At 35.9% G+C, this 17409-nt stretch overlaps 1 protein-coding gene across 5 annotated transcripts in view; it reads right to left on the reverse strand.

Moving 5' to 3' along the window:
- The window catches only part of METTL25 (methyltransferase like 25), a 117781-nt gene that overhangs the window by 5886 nt on the left and 94486 nt on the right, over nucleotides 1-17409 (reverse strand). For 2 of the 5 annotated variants that reach the window (XR_009533832.1, XR_009533831.1), the window contains 2 exons: nucleotides 16850-16958; nucleotides 14660-15119 (listed from right to left, as the gene is read on the reverse strand). Coding sequence is in view for 3 of the 5 variants with exons in the window: in XM_060113727.1 (XP_059969710.1) it covers nucleotides 16866-16958 (93 nt within the window). In the remaining 2 variants the exon portion in view is untranslated. Of the gene's footprint in view, nucleotides 1-1859; nucleotides 1902-14626; nucleotides 15120-16849; nucleotides 16959-17409 lie in introns of those variants that run through there. The other 3 variants (XM_060113728.1, XM_060113726.1, XM_060113727.1) reach the window with 3 other exon arrangements.

Below are 17409 nucleotides of genomic sequence, written 5' to 3' on the forward strand. Positions count from 1 at the left end.
GGATATCTTCAACATGTGGGTATTTCACAGACACAGCATATCCAAAATTGAATAAGCAACCCCTAATTCCCAAGCAACCACTTAGACCTTTGTTCCTTCTTAGACTTGCTTCCTCAGTAAATGGCTGTGCTACTCAGCTAGTCACCCATGCTAGAAACTTGAGGGGAGGTGAAGGGTGAGTATCCTAGACTTCACTCTGTCTCTCCTACAATATAGAGTCAGTAACCAAGTCATGATCATTTTACCTCCTTAACAACTTTTTTCTTTTCCATTTCTACTTCCTCTGCCCTAATCAAGGCATTATCTCTTTTCATTTAGGCTTTTGAAATGGGGTCCTAATGGCTGCCCTGGCCTTCAGCTTGATTCCACTCCAATCCATCCTCTAGGCTATATAGTCAGAGCAATTATTCTAAAATAGAACTATAATCACATCACTCTCTTCCTAAACTCCCTCAGTGAACCTTTTATGCCTTGAGAGGAAATGTATCTCTTTGGCATGCTATTCATGGCTTCCATGCCTAGGACCCTGTCAACCTGTCTGGTCTTATCTCCATACTCACCATTCACATTAAACAACTTTCAAGCCCCTAATGGAGTCATGCTCTCTCAGGTTTTTGCAATAATTGTTGCTTGTCCTTATTGAGACGTTACTATATACAAGGATCTCTATTACTTGATCTCTTTCTGCTCATAACTGCATGTGGTTACTGTTTTTCCCCCAGTTGACAGATGGAAAAACTGAAGCACAAATAAGTTAACTAATCTAACTAAGGTCACACAGCTAGTGAGGGACACAACTGGGATTTGAACTCCTATCAGTCTCTCTCTAGAACCCATTCTTTCAACCACTATTTACAGCACTATCACTCTGTCCCTCCTCCTGGAAGACCCTTCTTTCTTCCTTCACTTAGCTTAATTTATACTTAACCCTCGGCCATTTATTCTGGCTTCTGCTTCCATCAAAATTCTGAAAAATCTCTCACAAAAAATGTCAATGATGGACTTCAGTGGGAATTTTCCCATTCTCTTCTTACTGGATCTTTCAAATGCTTCCAACCATTGGTTACTCCATAGGCCTTGAAATATCCTCTTCCTTGATTCACATGATGATCTGCTCCTGGTCTTTCTGCTTTATCTCTGGATGTGCTTTCACAGCCACGTTTGTTGTTCACACTTCTCTATAGAAACTTCATATTGGAGTTTTAGTTTCTCCATTCTTTTATCCCTATGCTTTTTACACCGAGTGATCTCATCCATATTCTAGCTTCAATTTCCATCTATATGTTGATAACTTCTACATTTGTATCCATGCTTTCCCTTTGTTCTACAGGCCCTTTTAGACCAGTGCTTCTTTAATATTCCTTGAATCTCTCAAAAGTATCCTGCACTCAACATATCTGAAATGGAATTTTTAGTTTTCTCCCCAATATTGCTCTTCAGTGTACTTTAGCACCACCTTCCACCTAGAGAAATAATCTAGAAACTTTTATAGCCCATCAACCAAAGAGCATTAAGAACAAAACTGTAGTCCGAACTAGATTTATTTCGCTGACTGCAGCCAGGGGGCATGCACTCCAGGAGAATGGGGCGTTGTCTCAGTAAGAGAGAGTTTTTAGGGACTTCTAGGATTTGGGCTTGTATTGCACGGTTGTAGGGAGGATTTAAAAACATGAGGTCCAGTTTTGAATTGGAGGTTGTCAAAAAGCTAGGGAAGGGCTTCCCTGGTGGCGCAGTGGTTGAGAATCCGCCTGCCGATGCAGGAGACGCGGGTTTGTGCCCCGTTCCGGGAGGATCCCACATGCCGTGGAGCGGCTGGGCCCATGAGCCACGGCCGCTGAGCCTGTGTGTCTGGAGCCTGTGCTGCGCAACGGGAGAGGCCAGAACAGTGAGAGGCCCGCGTACTGAAAAGAAAAAAAAAAAAAAAAAAAAAAAGCTAGGGAAATTCAATAACTGTCTTACTTATTCTTTTTTTTAATATAGAAAGCAGGAGGATTAAAGTGGGTTGAGAGTAGTCACTGCTATGAAGTTGGAATTACATGTTAGCCAGAAGAGAGATGCTGAGAATGGGCTTGTCTGTCTTGTTCCAGACATGTCACTGAGTGGCCTTCTCTGAATATTGTCTATAATTGTCATTTATTTTGAGTTTTAGTAACTCCCAGTTTTAGTTAGATGATTTTGGAAAAAGTGATTTTAACTCTCAGCTTTAATTTTCCAATATAAAAAATAAAGCAAATATCTATTACTATTTGGAGCAGAAAATTCAAGAACACTTTACTTATGATTTTAGTTGTACACATATTTCCCTTCATTTTAATAATGAAACTCTTTTTATGTGTCTCAGAAAAAAACAAATATTTTTCCTGCCATTTGCAAAAACAGTTCCATCTGACTGGTAGATTATGAGACCTATCCTTTAGAGGCAGGACAACCAAGAAATCATCAGTTACTTGAAGTTTATAGGATTATGCATCCACCAATATCTTGACTGTCTCAAGAGGAAACCAAATAATTAAGACCAACACAGAAGACCCTCCAATAATCAAGAAGTAAGACAGTATCTGTAGTGGCTAAGCAGTTAGACTCTGAAGCCGGATGCCTGAATTTGAATCTTGACTTTACCATTCCCATGCCTCCTCCAACTTGGAGCAAGTTGCTGGACCTTTCTGTATTTCAATTTTCCCTTCAGTAGAGCAGCAGAAATAATATAGTCCCTTCCTCTTAACGATTGCTATAAAGATTAAGTAAGTTAATAAATATAAAGTGCTTAGAACAGCACCTAGCATAGAGTAAGCACTCAATAAATATTTAGTTGGCATTATTATTATAATCCATCATGTCATTTGGAGTTTAAAAAACCTTTTAAAATTTGAGTAGTTGCCAAGGACACTCTGTATAATGGTACATAGGTACATAAGAGAAATATAAAGTTGGAGTAACCTCTAAAATTTTTAAAACAGATCTGGCTACTCAAGAAGACTCCTTCAGAGAGCTCTCAGATGCCAACACGCTTGAGAATAGTGAATCTAGAATTATGTTAACACATTGGAAGCTTCCATGGAGACTACAATTGTGAAAGAGCAATTTGAATAGTAGACTTTCAAAACTGTCAAAGAAATTGATGATGTATCCCTACTTGCCAGAAAGGAGCTTATGCAACACCTTTGGACTGCATATAAGAGGAACTACTGGGGGTGGTTTCATGAAATCTATAACTGAAGTGGCTCCTTCTTCTCTTCCTGTCAAGCTGGCCATTCTGACATCTATTAACTAATACATGTAAGTGGGATAAAAAATTTTTTGATTATGACATCTGTTTAAATTGGCCTTCTGTGTCTGTTCATAATTTCAGTTAAACTATGTGCTTTTAGCATTTACTAGACTGGAGGTGGATTCTTTGGGGAAGAGAAAAACAGAGGTTACAAAAAAGATTAAATTGTAGGTTATTATTATTTTTTTAATAATCAAATGGGGCACATAAAAAAGTTCTTTGTATTTATTCTTATATTTGGTGACTGGTCATTTGTGCAGTTTTGGAGGGTATCTTTGAATTTAATTTATTGGCACACTTATGTAGACCTCAGTTATCTGAACTGATTTCTGTCTAGTCATTAGTAGATTGCTTGCCTATGTTTCCTTATATTTTATGTACAAATGTCTAGGCAGGAGCCTATTCAGGGTTTGCAGTTCATTGTTACTGAAGCTGTCTGTGGATTCTATGTTTAACCATCAATGATTTCCCAAGCTGGCAGCTTTTATGAAAAGAACTAAATCCAAATTTGGCCCTGGATTGAAAAAAGCAGAGTTCCTAAATAGTTAATGTATATGATACACTTAATAGTATTATCAACCTTTAACTAGCAATTCTCCTTCTGGGAATGTAGTCATACAGCGTAAATGACTGAAGAGGAGAATGTCATATGCTCAAATGTACTCACAACAGTCTGAGGCACAATAGCAAGAGGTTGGAAGGTCTAACAATAAAATAATGGGTAAATAGAGTATATGTCATTAGGATGGACTCTTAAGTCATTAAAAATGATCACGATGAAGGCAATGTAGAATTATAGGGAAATGTTTCTTACATAATATTAAGTAAAAGAGGCAGAATATAAATGGTATGTTGATTGTTAAGGCAGATATAAACAATAAATGCATTTGGACCGACTGAAAAGAACTACTTGGTGGTGGGAATGTGAGTAATTTAACTATACTTTCTTCATTTTTTTTTAAAACCAAAAGAGAGAAAGTAAAGAGTTTTTTTTTAAAGAGTTTTAAATAGCATGATCATATTATTCGAGAGCCAAATTCCTCATTCATTTTTCATGGATTTGTAAAAATGACAGCTTGTATGTTAACTCAATTTGAGGTTTAGCCCAGGAACCTGATTTGTTTGCCTTAATAGATTCACTGTATCTTGATTTTTAAAATAAATTCTATGAAAATTCCAATGCCAACTGGTTTGCTATCCTTATGAAATAAGAAAAGATCGCATGGGTGAAAGATACCCTAATCAGAGACAAACAGAAAAAGCATGGAATAAAATGTGGAGCGTCTACCAAAAGATATGAAGGCCTTTTGAAGAGTTGTTCCTAATTTATATATATAAGTTAGAGTTTTATGGTAAATATACAGATAATACAGAACACTTTCACATTCTTAAATTTTACTTACAAACTAAATCTTTTACATTATATTGAAAAGACATAGCCTTAGTCAGTCGTGAGAAATGGCTGCAAAAAACCCCACAATTCAATCCCCAAATTTATTAACAAGTCCTGTTGGAGTAACGCCTGTTAAAAAATGTCAGCTGAAGGCAGAAGGGATTTGTGAAATTCTGGTCTCCTTGTTATTTATTCTTCGGCAGTGACTGAAGAGAGGGAGGTCTAATATTCTTAGGTACAGACCTCTCAAGTGTGAGGCAAGATGTGGTCCATTTAGGGCAGGGCTGTGAGTGAGCACCCTCGGGATTTGCATGCTCCCTAACCTTGGAATGCAGCAGATACTAAGGGGCCTGGCAGGGTCTTCTGTGTTCTTGGGCATAAAACTCTCTCAGAGGAGCCTTAAAGAGGCTGTCTTCTCAAATGTTAAGCATTTGGGGGTCTCTTAAAATACCTATTCTGACTGAGTAGGTTTGGGGTAGGGACTGAGATTCTGCATTTTTAACAAGTTCTCAGGTGATGCTGATGCTGTTGGTCTGCGGAGTGCAATTTTGCGTAATAAGACTCTAAGCTCAGCTTACTTGAGGAAAAACAAGTGATGCAGGGAATCTCCTTCTTAATCTTTGCTTCCCATATTATTTCTAGGACTGGAAGCTAATCTTTGGACAGGGAAGCATGCCACTGGCGTGGACTTCAATGCAAAAAGAAGTGTTATTACATACTGGAATAATTTCTTACAATTTTAACTTATCACTCTGGTGTCCAGAAAGATCAGTACTGGTAACTAAGAAATATACTCTGTAACTCATATGTTGAAGTTTTAAGCATTGCTATATGCTCACCAGCTTTTTGGAATGTTATTGTCCTAACAATATGCTGTGTGGTCATCTATTTGGTTAGCTGTTTTTAAAATTTTCTTTGGAATTTTCAAATTTCATTTACAGGCCTCTTTATGAAACCCCCTCTCTGATTCTTCTGGGGTGGCCCTTGTATATATGATATATAAAATGTCAAAGTAGTTGGTATTTAATAATTGGCAATTATCTTTAGGTTTATTTTTAGTAATTATCTTAAGAGTTATTTTAAATTTTTATTTATTTTTTATTTTATTTATATATTTAGTTTGGCTGCGTTGGGTCTTCATTGCTGCATGCAGGCTTTGTCTAGTTGCAGCGAGTGGGGGCTACTCTTCGTTGCAGTGCGTGGACTTCTCATTGCGGTGGCTTCTCTTTGTTGCAGAGCATGGGCTCTAGGCACATGGGCTTCAGTAGTTGTGGTTCGTGGGCTCTAGAGCGCAGGCTCAGTAGTTGTGGTGCACGGGCTTAGTTGCTCTGTGGCATGTGGGATCTTCCCGGACCAGGGCTTGAACCTGAGTCCCCTGCATTGGCAGGTGGATTCTTAACCACTGCGCCACCAGGAAGTCCCAAGATTTATTTTAAAATTAAAATTAATATCATGGGCAGGAAGCTTCTTGGTTTTCACTGATCTTCCTAAGTAAGTTAAAACTAACCATTATCTGGCACATATATACAATGGAATATTACTCAGCCATAAAAAGGAATGAAACTGAGTTATCTGTAATGAGGTGGATGGACCTAGAGTCTGTCATACTGAGTAAAGTAAATCAGAAAGAGAAAAACAAATACCAGATCCTAACGCACATGTATGGAATCTAAAAAAATGGTACTCATGAACCTAGTGTCAGGGCAGGAATACATACACAGACATAGAGAATGGACTTGAGGACATGGGGTGGGGAAGGGGAAGCTAGGACACAGTGAGAGAGTAGCATTGACATATATACACTACTAAATGTAAAATGGATGGCTAGTGGGAAGCTGCTGCATAGCACAGGGAGATCAGCTCGGTGCTTTGTGACCACCTAGAGGGGTGGGATAGGGAGGGTGGGAGGGAGACGCAAAAGGGAGGGGATATGGGGATATATGTATACATATAGCTGATTCACTTTGTTGTACAGCAGAAACTAACACAACATTGTAAAGCAATTATACTCCAATAAAGATATGAAAACAAAACAAAACAAAACAAACTAACCACTATCACTGGTGTTCAATTCTTTCAAAAGTGGCCTCGGGCTGCCACTTTTAACTTTAAATTGCAAAGTTCTGATTTTAACTTAGCATATACTTACAAGACAATAAAAGCCAAGTACGAATCTATTATCCAAAGTAGTAAAAACAAAATACATTATTTGGAATGTCAATGGGATTCTTATCATTGAATCTTTTTTTCTTAAATCTATGAACAGTGAGCTGAGAGATCTCTTAAATGTGTTTCCTGTAAGAACACATTTTTATAGAAATTACATTTACATGGTTATTTGTTTAGCTTTGAATATAGTACTATACACCTTAATTCTTTGGCCCACCAAAGTCTGGAGATCACAGGGTTAGACAAAAGGAAAGAACAAGAAGAAAGTCTGTAAGCAGACACTGGGCACTGAAATCATTATGCTTTCAAGATAATAATTAAACCCTAGAGGGAATGAAAAATGGGTGAACTGTTCTCAAGTATTACTGCTTGCTCCTTGGGTGTATATTACTGTTTGGATACTAACAATCTATATCCCTAATACACGCTATTGAATTAATTTGTTGTTCTGAGAATTGAGGTTAAGTGTGAAAACACCGGTTTATAGATGTTCAATAAAGTTTTGTTGGACTTTATATGTCTTACTTGATCAGAAACACATATACTCTGTTTTTGGAAAAGTCACAGAGATTTCATCTTCTGTTTCCTATTTTTCCAAGATGGCATTTCTATTTTGGCCCTGACAAACAGCTATCCTACCCTTCTTATGCATTTGCATCTTGTAGACAGTTTAGAATCTAAAAATCAAGACATAAATTAAATGTGTATTTGATGTAACTCCACCAGGCTACTATGACCTTCAGAAGCTCTGTAACACTGCTTTATTTATTAACTAAACAAAGCTCCAAGAGATATAAAGTTTTAATTTTCATAATAATAGAACAGTAAGGAGATATTGGTTGAATTTACTATTGTTTCATTAACCTTAAAGGTAGGAGGTGTGCTATTAACAGCAGCAATTTTAATGAAATCCTTTCTTCTCTAAGCATCTGCAACCCATTTATTAGAATGAAAACACATTACCAAGAATCTCATTAACAAAAGTGGATATTAAAACTGTGCTAGAGATCTAAAATATGATGCATATTTAAAAAAATTCAGATGTTTATTTTCAAGAGAAACGGACAGTATTTGCTATTAATTAGAGAAAAGTTATCCAAGAAAATCATTTACCTTGCAAAAGCTTTCAGTTCTTACACTGTAAATGTTGATCCTCAAAACTACTAAATATCACTCTTCAGTACAGTAAAACCTGCTGTGAAGGGATGACTTCCCAAACATAGTATAAGCTGGTAACATGAATGTAAATGTGGAGCCTTTAAAGGCATTGTTTACATACGTAAAAAGATGATCAACATCCTATACATTAAAAGTGAACCCTCTCCTTTGCCTTCAATTTTATTTTTAGTTCCTGTCCTTTTGGATTTAAGTGGAAATAGAGCACTAACATTTTTTCTTTATGATTTAAAAATCTGTCCCTTATGCCTTTATTCACAGAGGTTTACCTGCACAGTTATATTGTCTACTAAAATTGGAAATAGTCTGAAGTCACCAGAGCACCAGAGATGTCTGTTGTCATAATCAAATGGATCTGGAATTGTTTTATCTTTCCCTTTAAACACATTATTTGAGTATAGTTTGTTCGATGGAAAACCACCATCAACTAATTTTCTTAAAAGAGTTGTGGCAGTATTAGAAGAATGGATTCTTTCCTGAGAGGGCAGCTAACTCTGAATACATGTGCATTTAGTTCAACATGATTAGCTGATGCACACCAAATCCCATGTTGACTAAATGGAAAGCAATGTGTTGAATTTCAGGTTGGAATTTGCGTAATTCCTCTATTTTTCTAAAATCCAACATGTTCAATCATAACTGTCTGAGTACAAATTAAGGGCTTTTCCTCCCATGAATTTTAAATACACTCTACTCTGTTCTGTGCTGAAATGTGTTAACTCTTTTATTCTGGATTGTTCATTGGAAAATTCTGATAAAAACAGTACAACTTTTAAAAAAAGGTCTTTCATTGACAGAACATCTGCAAACTTAATGAGGAAATCCACTGAGATAAATACATCAACTAATAAATTCCCATACATGTAGCCAGTAGTATCACTGGCCAAGTACAAATCATCTGGGAAGGTTTGGAGACTTTCAGTTCCTTTGGTCACAGGTTAACCAGAGCACATATTTCAAATAACAGATAATTTCTTAAACAGTCCTCTCCTCCACGAAAACAAGCCATTCTACTGACCACATTTAGAAACAACCCAAAGGAAACTATAATTAAGGGGAACAATGGGACAGAAGTCAACAATCTAGGACATAGTCCATGGTAAAGCATTGTGTGTTCATGTAGACACTTTCTTCTTCTCCTCCCAAATGTCATTATCTAACTCTTAACTCTTCCATATGCCTCTCATATGTGTTTCAATGACTAGATTATGAACTCCTGAAGATTAGGAACTATCAACAGCTTTTAAATCTTTCTCCCCAACCTTAAGTGTTATAGTCACATAGTTGCAAACTAACAAGATAGCAGGTAACAATTACATTTAACATACACAAAGTACTTTTATTGAGATGTAGGAAATTAATAGAGGATTAATTGCAGATTCAATATAACAGTTATATGATTATTTATGTTTTATTTTTCTTCTTTTGGCAATTTTGGCATATGGCATTTCTTTGAGAAAAATTTCCTTTTTACACAAATGTTCAAATTTATCAGTATAAAGCTGTTCAAAATATTCTTACTACTGTTCTAATTTTTGTAGGATCTATAGTGATGTTCCCTTTTATATTCCTTAGTTATTTAACTGTTTTATTTTTTTTAATGACTACTCTTTCAGAGTTGTATCAATTTCATTAGTTATCTAAGAACCAACTTTTAGAGGCATTAATTATCTCTCTGTGTGTTTTTCTTCCACTAACTACTAATCTTTTGATTTTCGGTCTTTTTCTTTTCTAATATGTGTTCACAGCTAGTGTTTCCTTATATCATGGTTTAGCTCATCTTACAAGTTTTGATGTCTAATTTGTAATGAAAATTACAATGATCTGTAATGAAAAATTATAATTTTTTCATAATAATTCAATTCAATTATTTTCATTATTATTCAAAATATTTTCTGATTTCCACTTTCTGCTTTGACTCGAAAGGTATTTAGATGTATAATTCTTAAATTTAAAGCATATGGGACCTTATCAAAATAACAATGGCATTTTTCACAGAACTTGGACAAATAATTCTAAAATTTGTATGAAAACACAAAAGTCCCTGAAAAGCCAAAACAGTCTTGAGAGAGAACAACAAAGCTGGGGGTATCACACTCCCTGATTCCAAATACTACAAAGCTACAGTAATCAAAACAGTATGGTGCTGGCACAAAAACAGACACATAGATCAGTGGAACAGAATAGAGAGTCCAGAAATGAACCCACACTTTTATGGGTAATTAATCTCCAACAAAGGAGGCAAGGTATACAATGAGGAAAAGGCAGTCTCTTCAACAAACAGTGTTGGGAAAACTGGACAGTTATATGCAAAAGAATCAAAGGGGACTACTCTCTCAAACCATGCACAAAAATAAATTCAAAATGGATTAAAGACTTAAATGTAAAACCTAAAACCATAACACTTCTAGAAGGAAACATAGGAAGTAAGCTCTTTGACACTGATCTTTGTAATGTTTCATGGATATGTCTCCTCAGGCAAAGGAAACAAAAGCAAACATAGACAAATGGGACTACATCAAATGGAAAGGCTTTTGCACAGCAAAGGAAACTAACAACAAAATGAAAAGGTCACCTACTGAATGGGAGAAAATATATGCAAATGATAAATCTAATAAGGGGTTAATATCCAAAATATACAAAGAACTCATACAACTCAACATCAAAAAAACCCCCAACAACCCAATCAAAAATGGGCAGAGGATCTGAATAGACATTTTTCCAAAGTAGGCATACAGATGGTCAAAAGGCACATGAAAAGATGCTCAACATCACCAATTATCAAGGAAATGCAAATCGAAACCACAATGACATATCACCTCACACCTGTCAGAAATGGCGATCAATGAAAAGAACAAAACTAACAAATGCTGGAGAGGGTGTGGAGGAAAGGGAACCCTCGTGCACTGTTGGTGGGGATGTAAATTGGCGCAGCCACTATGCAGAACAGATGGACATGGCTTAAAAAACTAAAAATAGAACTTCATATGATACAGCAATTCTACTCTTGGGTATTTACCTGAAGAAAACAAAAACACTAATTTGAAAAGATAAATGCACCCCTGTGTTCACTGTAGCATTATTTACAATAGCCAAGATATGCAAGATATGGAAGCAACTTAAGTGCTCCTCAGTAGATGAATGGAAACAGAAGATGGACACACACACACACACAATGGAATATTACTCAGCCATAAAAAAGAACGCAATTTTCCCATTTGCAACAACATGGATAGACTTGGTGGATATTATGTTAAGTGAAGTAAGTCAGACAGAGGAAGACAAATACTGAATGATTTCACTTATATGTGGAATCTAAAAAGCAAAACAAATGAATAAGCATAACTAGACAGAAACAGACTCATAGATAGAGACAACAAACAGGTGGTTGCCAGAGGGGAGTGGGTCAGGGACAGGGAGGGAGAGAAATAGGTGAGGGAGATTAAGAGGTACAAAATTCCAGCTGCAAAACAAATGAGTCATGGGTATGAAATGTACAGTGTGGTTGGCAAGGGTGGGGGGGTGGGGAAGGGATGAACTGGGAGTTTGTTGGGGTTAGCAGATGCAAACTATTATATATAGAATGGATAAACAACAAGGTCCTACTGTATAGCACAGGGAACCATATTCAATATCATGTGATAAACCATGATGGAAGAGAATATATTGATAAAAAAAGAATATATATATATATGTATGAGTGAATCACTTTGCTATATAGCAGAAATTAACACAACATTGTACATCAACTATACTTCAATTAAAAAAAAACTATGCATTATCTTTGTATGGTGACAGATAATAACTGGAGCCATCATGGTGATCATCTTGAAATGTATAGAAATATCAAATCACTATGTTGTGTAACAGGAACTAACATAGTGTTAACTGTAGGCAAATTATACCTTAAAAACAAACAAAAACAAACAAACTCATAGAAAAAGAGATCAGGTTTGTGGTTACAAGAGGAGGGGGATGGGGCGAGGGGGAATTGGATGAAGGCAGTCAAAAGGTACAAACTCCCAGTTATAAGATAAATAAGTAACAGGGAACATAGTGCACAACATAAATACAATTAACATTGCTGTATGTTATATATGACAGTTTTTAAGAGAGTAAATCCTGAAAGTTCTTACCACAAGGAAAATGTTTTTTTCTTTCTTTAATTTTGTATCTACATGAGGTGATGGATGTTCACTAAACTTATTGTGATAAATATTTCATGATGTATGTAAGTCAAATCATTACACTGTATACCTTAAACTTAAACAGTACTGTATGTCAATTATATCTCAATAAAACTGGAAGGAAAAAATAAAGCATAGGGAAATTTCATGTATTTATTTATATATGTACTATTCATATGCATATATGTGTATACACACACACACACATATATATGGAATGGAATACTACTCAACCGTCAAAAAAGAATGACATTTTGCCATTTGCAACAAAATGGATAGACTTGGTGGGTATTATGCTTAGTGAAATAAGTCAGACAGAGAAAGACATATACTATATGTTATCACTTATATGTAGAATCTAAAAAATGAAACAAACTAGTGAATATTTGTTCACTAGTTTATATTTTGTTTAGAATAACAAAAAAGAAACAGACTCACAGATATAGAAAACAAGCTAATGGTTGTGAGTGGGGAGAGGGAAGGAAGGAGGAGCAGGATAGGGGTAGGGGATTAAGAGGTACAAACTACTATGTATAAAATAAATAAGCTACAAGGATATACAGCACAGGAAATATCAACAATATTTTATAAAAACTATAAATGGAGTATAACCTCTAAAAATTGTGAATCACTATGTTGTACACCTGAAACTTACATAATATGTAAACCAACTATATCTCAATTAAAAAAAAAATAAAAACATGTATAAAAAAAAGCAGTCAGTTTAGCTCATAGCCATCTAGGAAAAAATGAAACCTCATGCCTCATGACAAAGACTTTGGAATAACTATGCATGTTAAAGAGGGTAATAATAATAATTATTATTATGCACAGTAGCTAGAAACGCCAATTAAAGATCATCAGATGCATGTAGTGTGGGAGGTCTTTTGCATAAGTCTCAGCATTTATACCTATAGATACAGAGCAATCACTGTTAGAAATTAATCTAAAAATGAATATTAATCTTAAAATAACAGATTATGTCAGCAAGCAAAATTGCTGTGAAACATACTACTGAGCATAAAGTAATGTTCTTCATCCAGTAATCAAATCCACTTTTTTTTTTTTTTTTTTGCGGTACACGGGCCTCTCACTGTTGTGGCCTCTCCTGTTGCGGAGCATAGGCTCCGGACGCGCAGGCTCAGCGGCCATGGCTCACGGGCCCAGCCGCTCCGCGGCATGTGGGATCTTCCCGGACTGGGGCATGAACCCATGTCCCCTGTATCGGCAGGCGGACTCTCAACCACTGCGCCACCAGGGAAGTCCTCAAATCCACTTTTAAATGTGGACAATTCCTCAAATTTTGAATGGGGACACTAAAAATCCATTTGTAAGTTGTCTCATTAGAATCTAGAACACATTATTTTTCCTTACAAAATCAATGTCATAACTTATAAATAAGTTCCCATTTCTCTCCCTCTAGGACATTTAAAAAACACAACTATTGCTTTTATATTATGCATTATGTGCCAGGAATTAAGTACTTTACATGGAGAACCGCAACCATCTGCATCAATGTGACAGAGCTATGGGGTCTAAGAACTGAGACCACCTGTTTCAACATGATTTATTTGTTTGTTGCAAGAAAACTTTCCCCAGGAAAGACTGTAAACCAATAAATAACTTCATTGTTTGTTTCAGGAAATTCCCATATATTAATTTATCTCAGACAAACAATCTGCTTTCCTTGGCAGAGAGTTCACTTATCAAGCAACAGTTTACTTATCAAGCCTTGGTTCAAGACCCTCACCTTGCTATAGATACTAACCATAAAACTTATGTCATGAAATTTCCCCAGTCTGTTCTCCACCTTAGAAAAGCTGCCTTAAGCTCCTTGAGCCCAGACTTCCAAAACTTATAAATATCCTTTCCTGACTTCCTCCTTCAGAGACAGTCAAGACTGTCAAGGGGAAGTCTTCTATTGCTGAAGAGAATTCTAATAAATTTAGTTTTGCTTGATTAAGAGGGTGGCTGGAGATATTCTGGGGGAGTTGAATAACATATATTTAGTCTGTTAATCCTCTTAACAACCTTATGAGTAAATTCTTTTCTTACGTTATTTTTTACAGATGAGAAAACCGAGGCACACCGAATAGTTAAGTGACTTAGGCAAGGACACAAAACAACTTAAGTCACATGAATCTAAACTACGGTACTAATATTACTGAGTCCTCCTTCCCCCTAAGTCTATGGATTTGAAGATACCCTAAAGAATCCTATGCCCTGATCCTCTCAGCCCTGTTCAGTAATTATAGTTCTAATTAGTGTAATTAGTAATTTTATTGTCTTCCTCACTGAACTCTGAGGACAGGGACATGTCTTGTTTGCCTCCATACTGCCAGTGCCTACTAGCATAATCTCTGACACATGGTAGGCATTCAATAAATGTTTATAAAATAAATATTAAATAAAACCCTACTTTACAAATGAGGCTCTGAGATATTAAAGAGTCTTGCTTTAACTCACCCAGAAGGTAATTGTCAGAGTTGGTGCTCCTGCTAATGCACCACTCTTTCATTCAACTTGTAAAGGAGTTCTCAAAGAGCAGTTCGGTTTTTTTTTTTGCGGTACGCGGGCCTCTCACTGCTGTGGTCTCTCTCGTTGCGGAGCACAGGCTCCGGACGCGCAGGCTCAGCAGCCAGGACTCACGGGCCCAGCCGCTCCGCGGCATGTGGGATCTTCCCGGACAGGGGCACGAACCCGTGTCCCCTGCATCGGCAGGCGGACTCTCAACCACTGCGCCACCAGGGAAGTCCCAAAGAGCAGTTTTTATGAGATGAGTCTACAAACAGTGCAACAGGGATTCACGTGTATAAAGTCCTACCAACATATTGTATTTCTTTGCTTTCTCCTGAAATGTTGTCATCTCAGTGTGACTGTACAGATCATCTCATGTTGATTAGATGCTGGAATCTCACATTTGTCTCTGATTAATAAAAAATGGAAAGCTTTAATTGGTAAATGCAATTTCTGACAATGTTTTGAAACACTGGGAAGTTACTACATACTTTCCTTGGTATTAAAACATCTGTAATTCACTTCTCTTTACCCATATAAGTAGAGCTTTACCCATATAAGGTTCTTTTTTTTCTTTATTATAAGGAGAAATGAATGTTATATAAATATTTGGGCATCAGAAAAGAAGTTTAAAATTTTACATAGAAGTTAAAATTATGAAAGGAAAGAAGGTAGGCTTGGAATGGTTTTCTGCTCTTGAGATAGATACTCATATAGCAAAGAACATAAGGAAATAAAATAAGCAACCTAAAGAGATGCATCAACCAAATGCAAATGTGTGAACCCTGTTCTGACTTTGAATTGAACCAACTGATATAAAAGACATTTTGAGCCAATCACGGAAATGTGAATGAGGATAAATAATAGATTATTATGGAAAGAAATCCTTAACTTAGAAATATATATTTACGTATTTATGTGAAATAACAAATTGCTTGAGATTTACTTTAAAATTCTCCAGGGAAGGTGAGTATGGGTGGCAAATGTGTGTCTGTGTGCACTTCCATGTGTGTCCTGATGAAACGAGATTGGTAAAATGTTTATAATTACTGAAGTTTATGATGAGTACATGGGGATTTATTATACTGTACTCTCCACTTCTGAACATGTTTAAAGTTTTCAGCATAAAAAACTTAAAAAATGGCTAATTTTCCCCATGTTGTACTAGGTATACAAAGCACCTGATCATTCACACATATACTGGCTACAAACCCAGTATCACAACCCAAAGCAAAAAATTATTCTCATCTGTGTATAGACTCTAAAACTTAAGAAAGCAGTTACTTCTTCTTCTGGGAGAATATTATGCAGTCTCTAGCTGAGAATCAAGGAAGCTTTTTCCCAGTTGTCCATCTCTTCTGTGTGTATTAGAAACCTCAAGTTTTCTGCTAATGAAAGGACTCCGTACCACACGGGGCAGAGTGTGGGTTTTCTCTTATTCACTCCTGCTTCTCCTAGATTGGTTTTTTACAGAGTACCAGATGATTCATAAAGTGCCAACCCATCTTTTATTTTAGTAAGATAAATAGCCCCAAGAGTCCTTAAAGTGAATATCTCAATTATAAGACACATATTCCTTTAAGGACACAGAATATTTCCTTATGTAATTTAGATTAAAACACAGTATAAAATATGCATTATATTAAGCACTTTTTATGTCCGGCCTGCTTCCTGGGTATTTATTTAAGCGTGACATTTTCTCTCCTGATAACATGAAAAATCCTTCCAAAATGTGAAAGAAAATGCTAATGATCTTCAGGACCAACTAGTTTTACTGTATCTATACCTATACCTTTCATCTGATTTTAAGTTGGTAAAAAGTCAAAATGTGATATACAGCAAATAGCAAGGGTCTCAAATACTGAACAGGAAACAAGGCTCAGATTACAATGTCCTATAGACGTACTCACTCAGAAATGTAGGTCAAATCCTTTTATAATATTTTCATGAGTTCTTGATTTTTTTAAATTAATGCATGCTTTGACAATGGAAAATGGATTAAGGCATTCTGTTGTTAGCTATTATTTTATTGCCTATTTAAAATATATAGCAATGTTTTTCAAATATTTATGTAACATGGCATTAACGTTTAGAAAAGCAAAATTAGCAATTGATTCCACAAACAGATACATCTAATACCTTGCTTCAATTGAAATCACTGCTGCTTCTTCAGCGCAATAATGGCATAACATCTGGGAGATTTCACAGGATCAAACAACTTCACGAGCGCAGACCACGCAATATCATCCTGCAAACGGTAAGTGATTTAAATAGGCAACTACTTGTTGAAGATAAAAATGAGAGATGTTAGACTACATACTGGAATATAAAAACTACATGAAAAACAAACTATATAAAAGAAAATTATTCTTTGTTGAATAAAATTAACATTTAGAAATTCACCTTCGGGAATTTATGTTGAGGAAGTAATTGAAGATGTGCATAGAGAGTGAAGCACAAGGCTACTCCTTGCTGCAATTGTGAAAACTGGAAGTGAGACAAGTGGGTATTACTTAAATAAATTATATGATGAAACATTATTCAGCTTCTGTAGTACATTTAGTGAGATGGAAAAATTCTAAATAAAACAAATGAAACAAATTAGATGCAAAACTGCATTTACAATTTGATTCCAATTTTAAAGTAGAAATAATATGCTCATACATATACATGCAACAAACATATTAGAAGCTCTAGAA

This window comes from Mesoplodon densirostris, chromosome 11, assembly GCF_025265405.1.
Source record: "Mesoplodon densirostris isolate mMesDen1 chromosome 11, mMesDen1 primary haplotype, whole genome shotgun sequence".
Classification (NCBI taxonomy): Eukaryota; Metazoa; Chordata; class Mammalia; order Artiodactyla; family Ziphiidae; genus Mesoplodon; species Mesoplodon densirostris.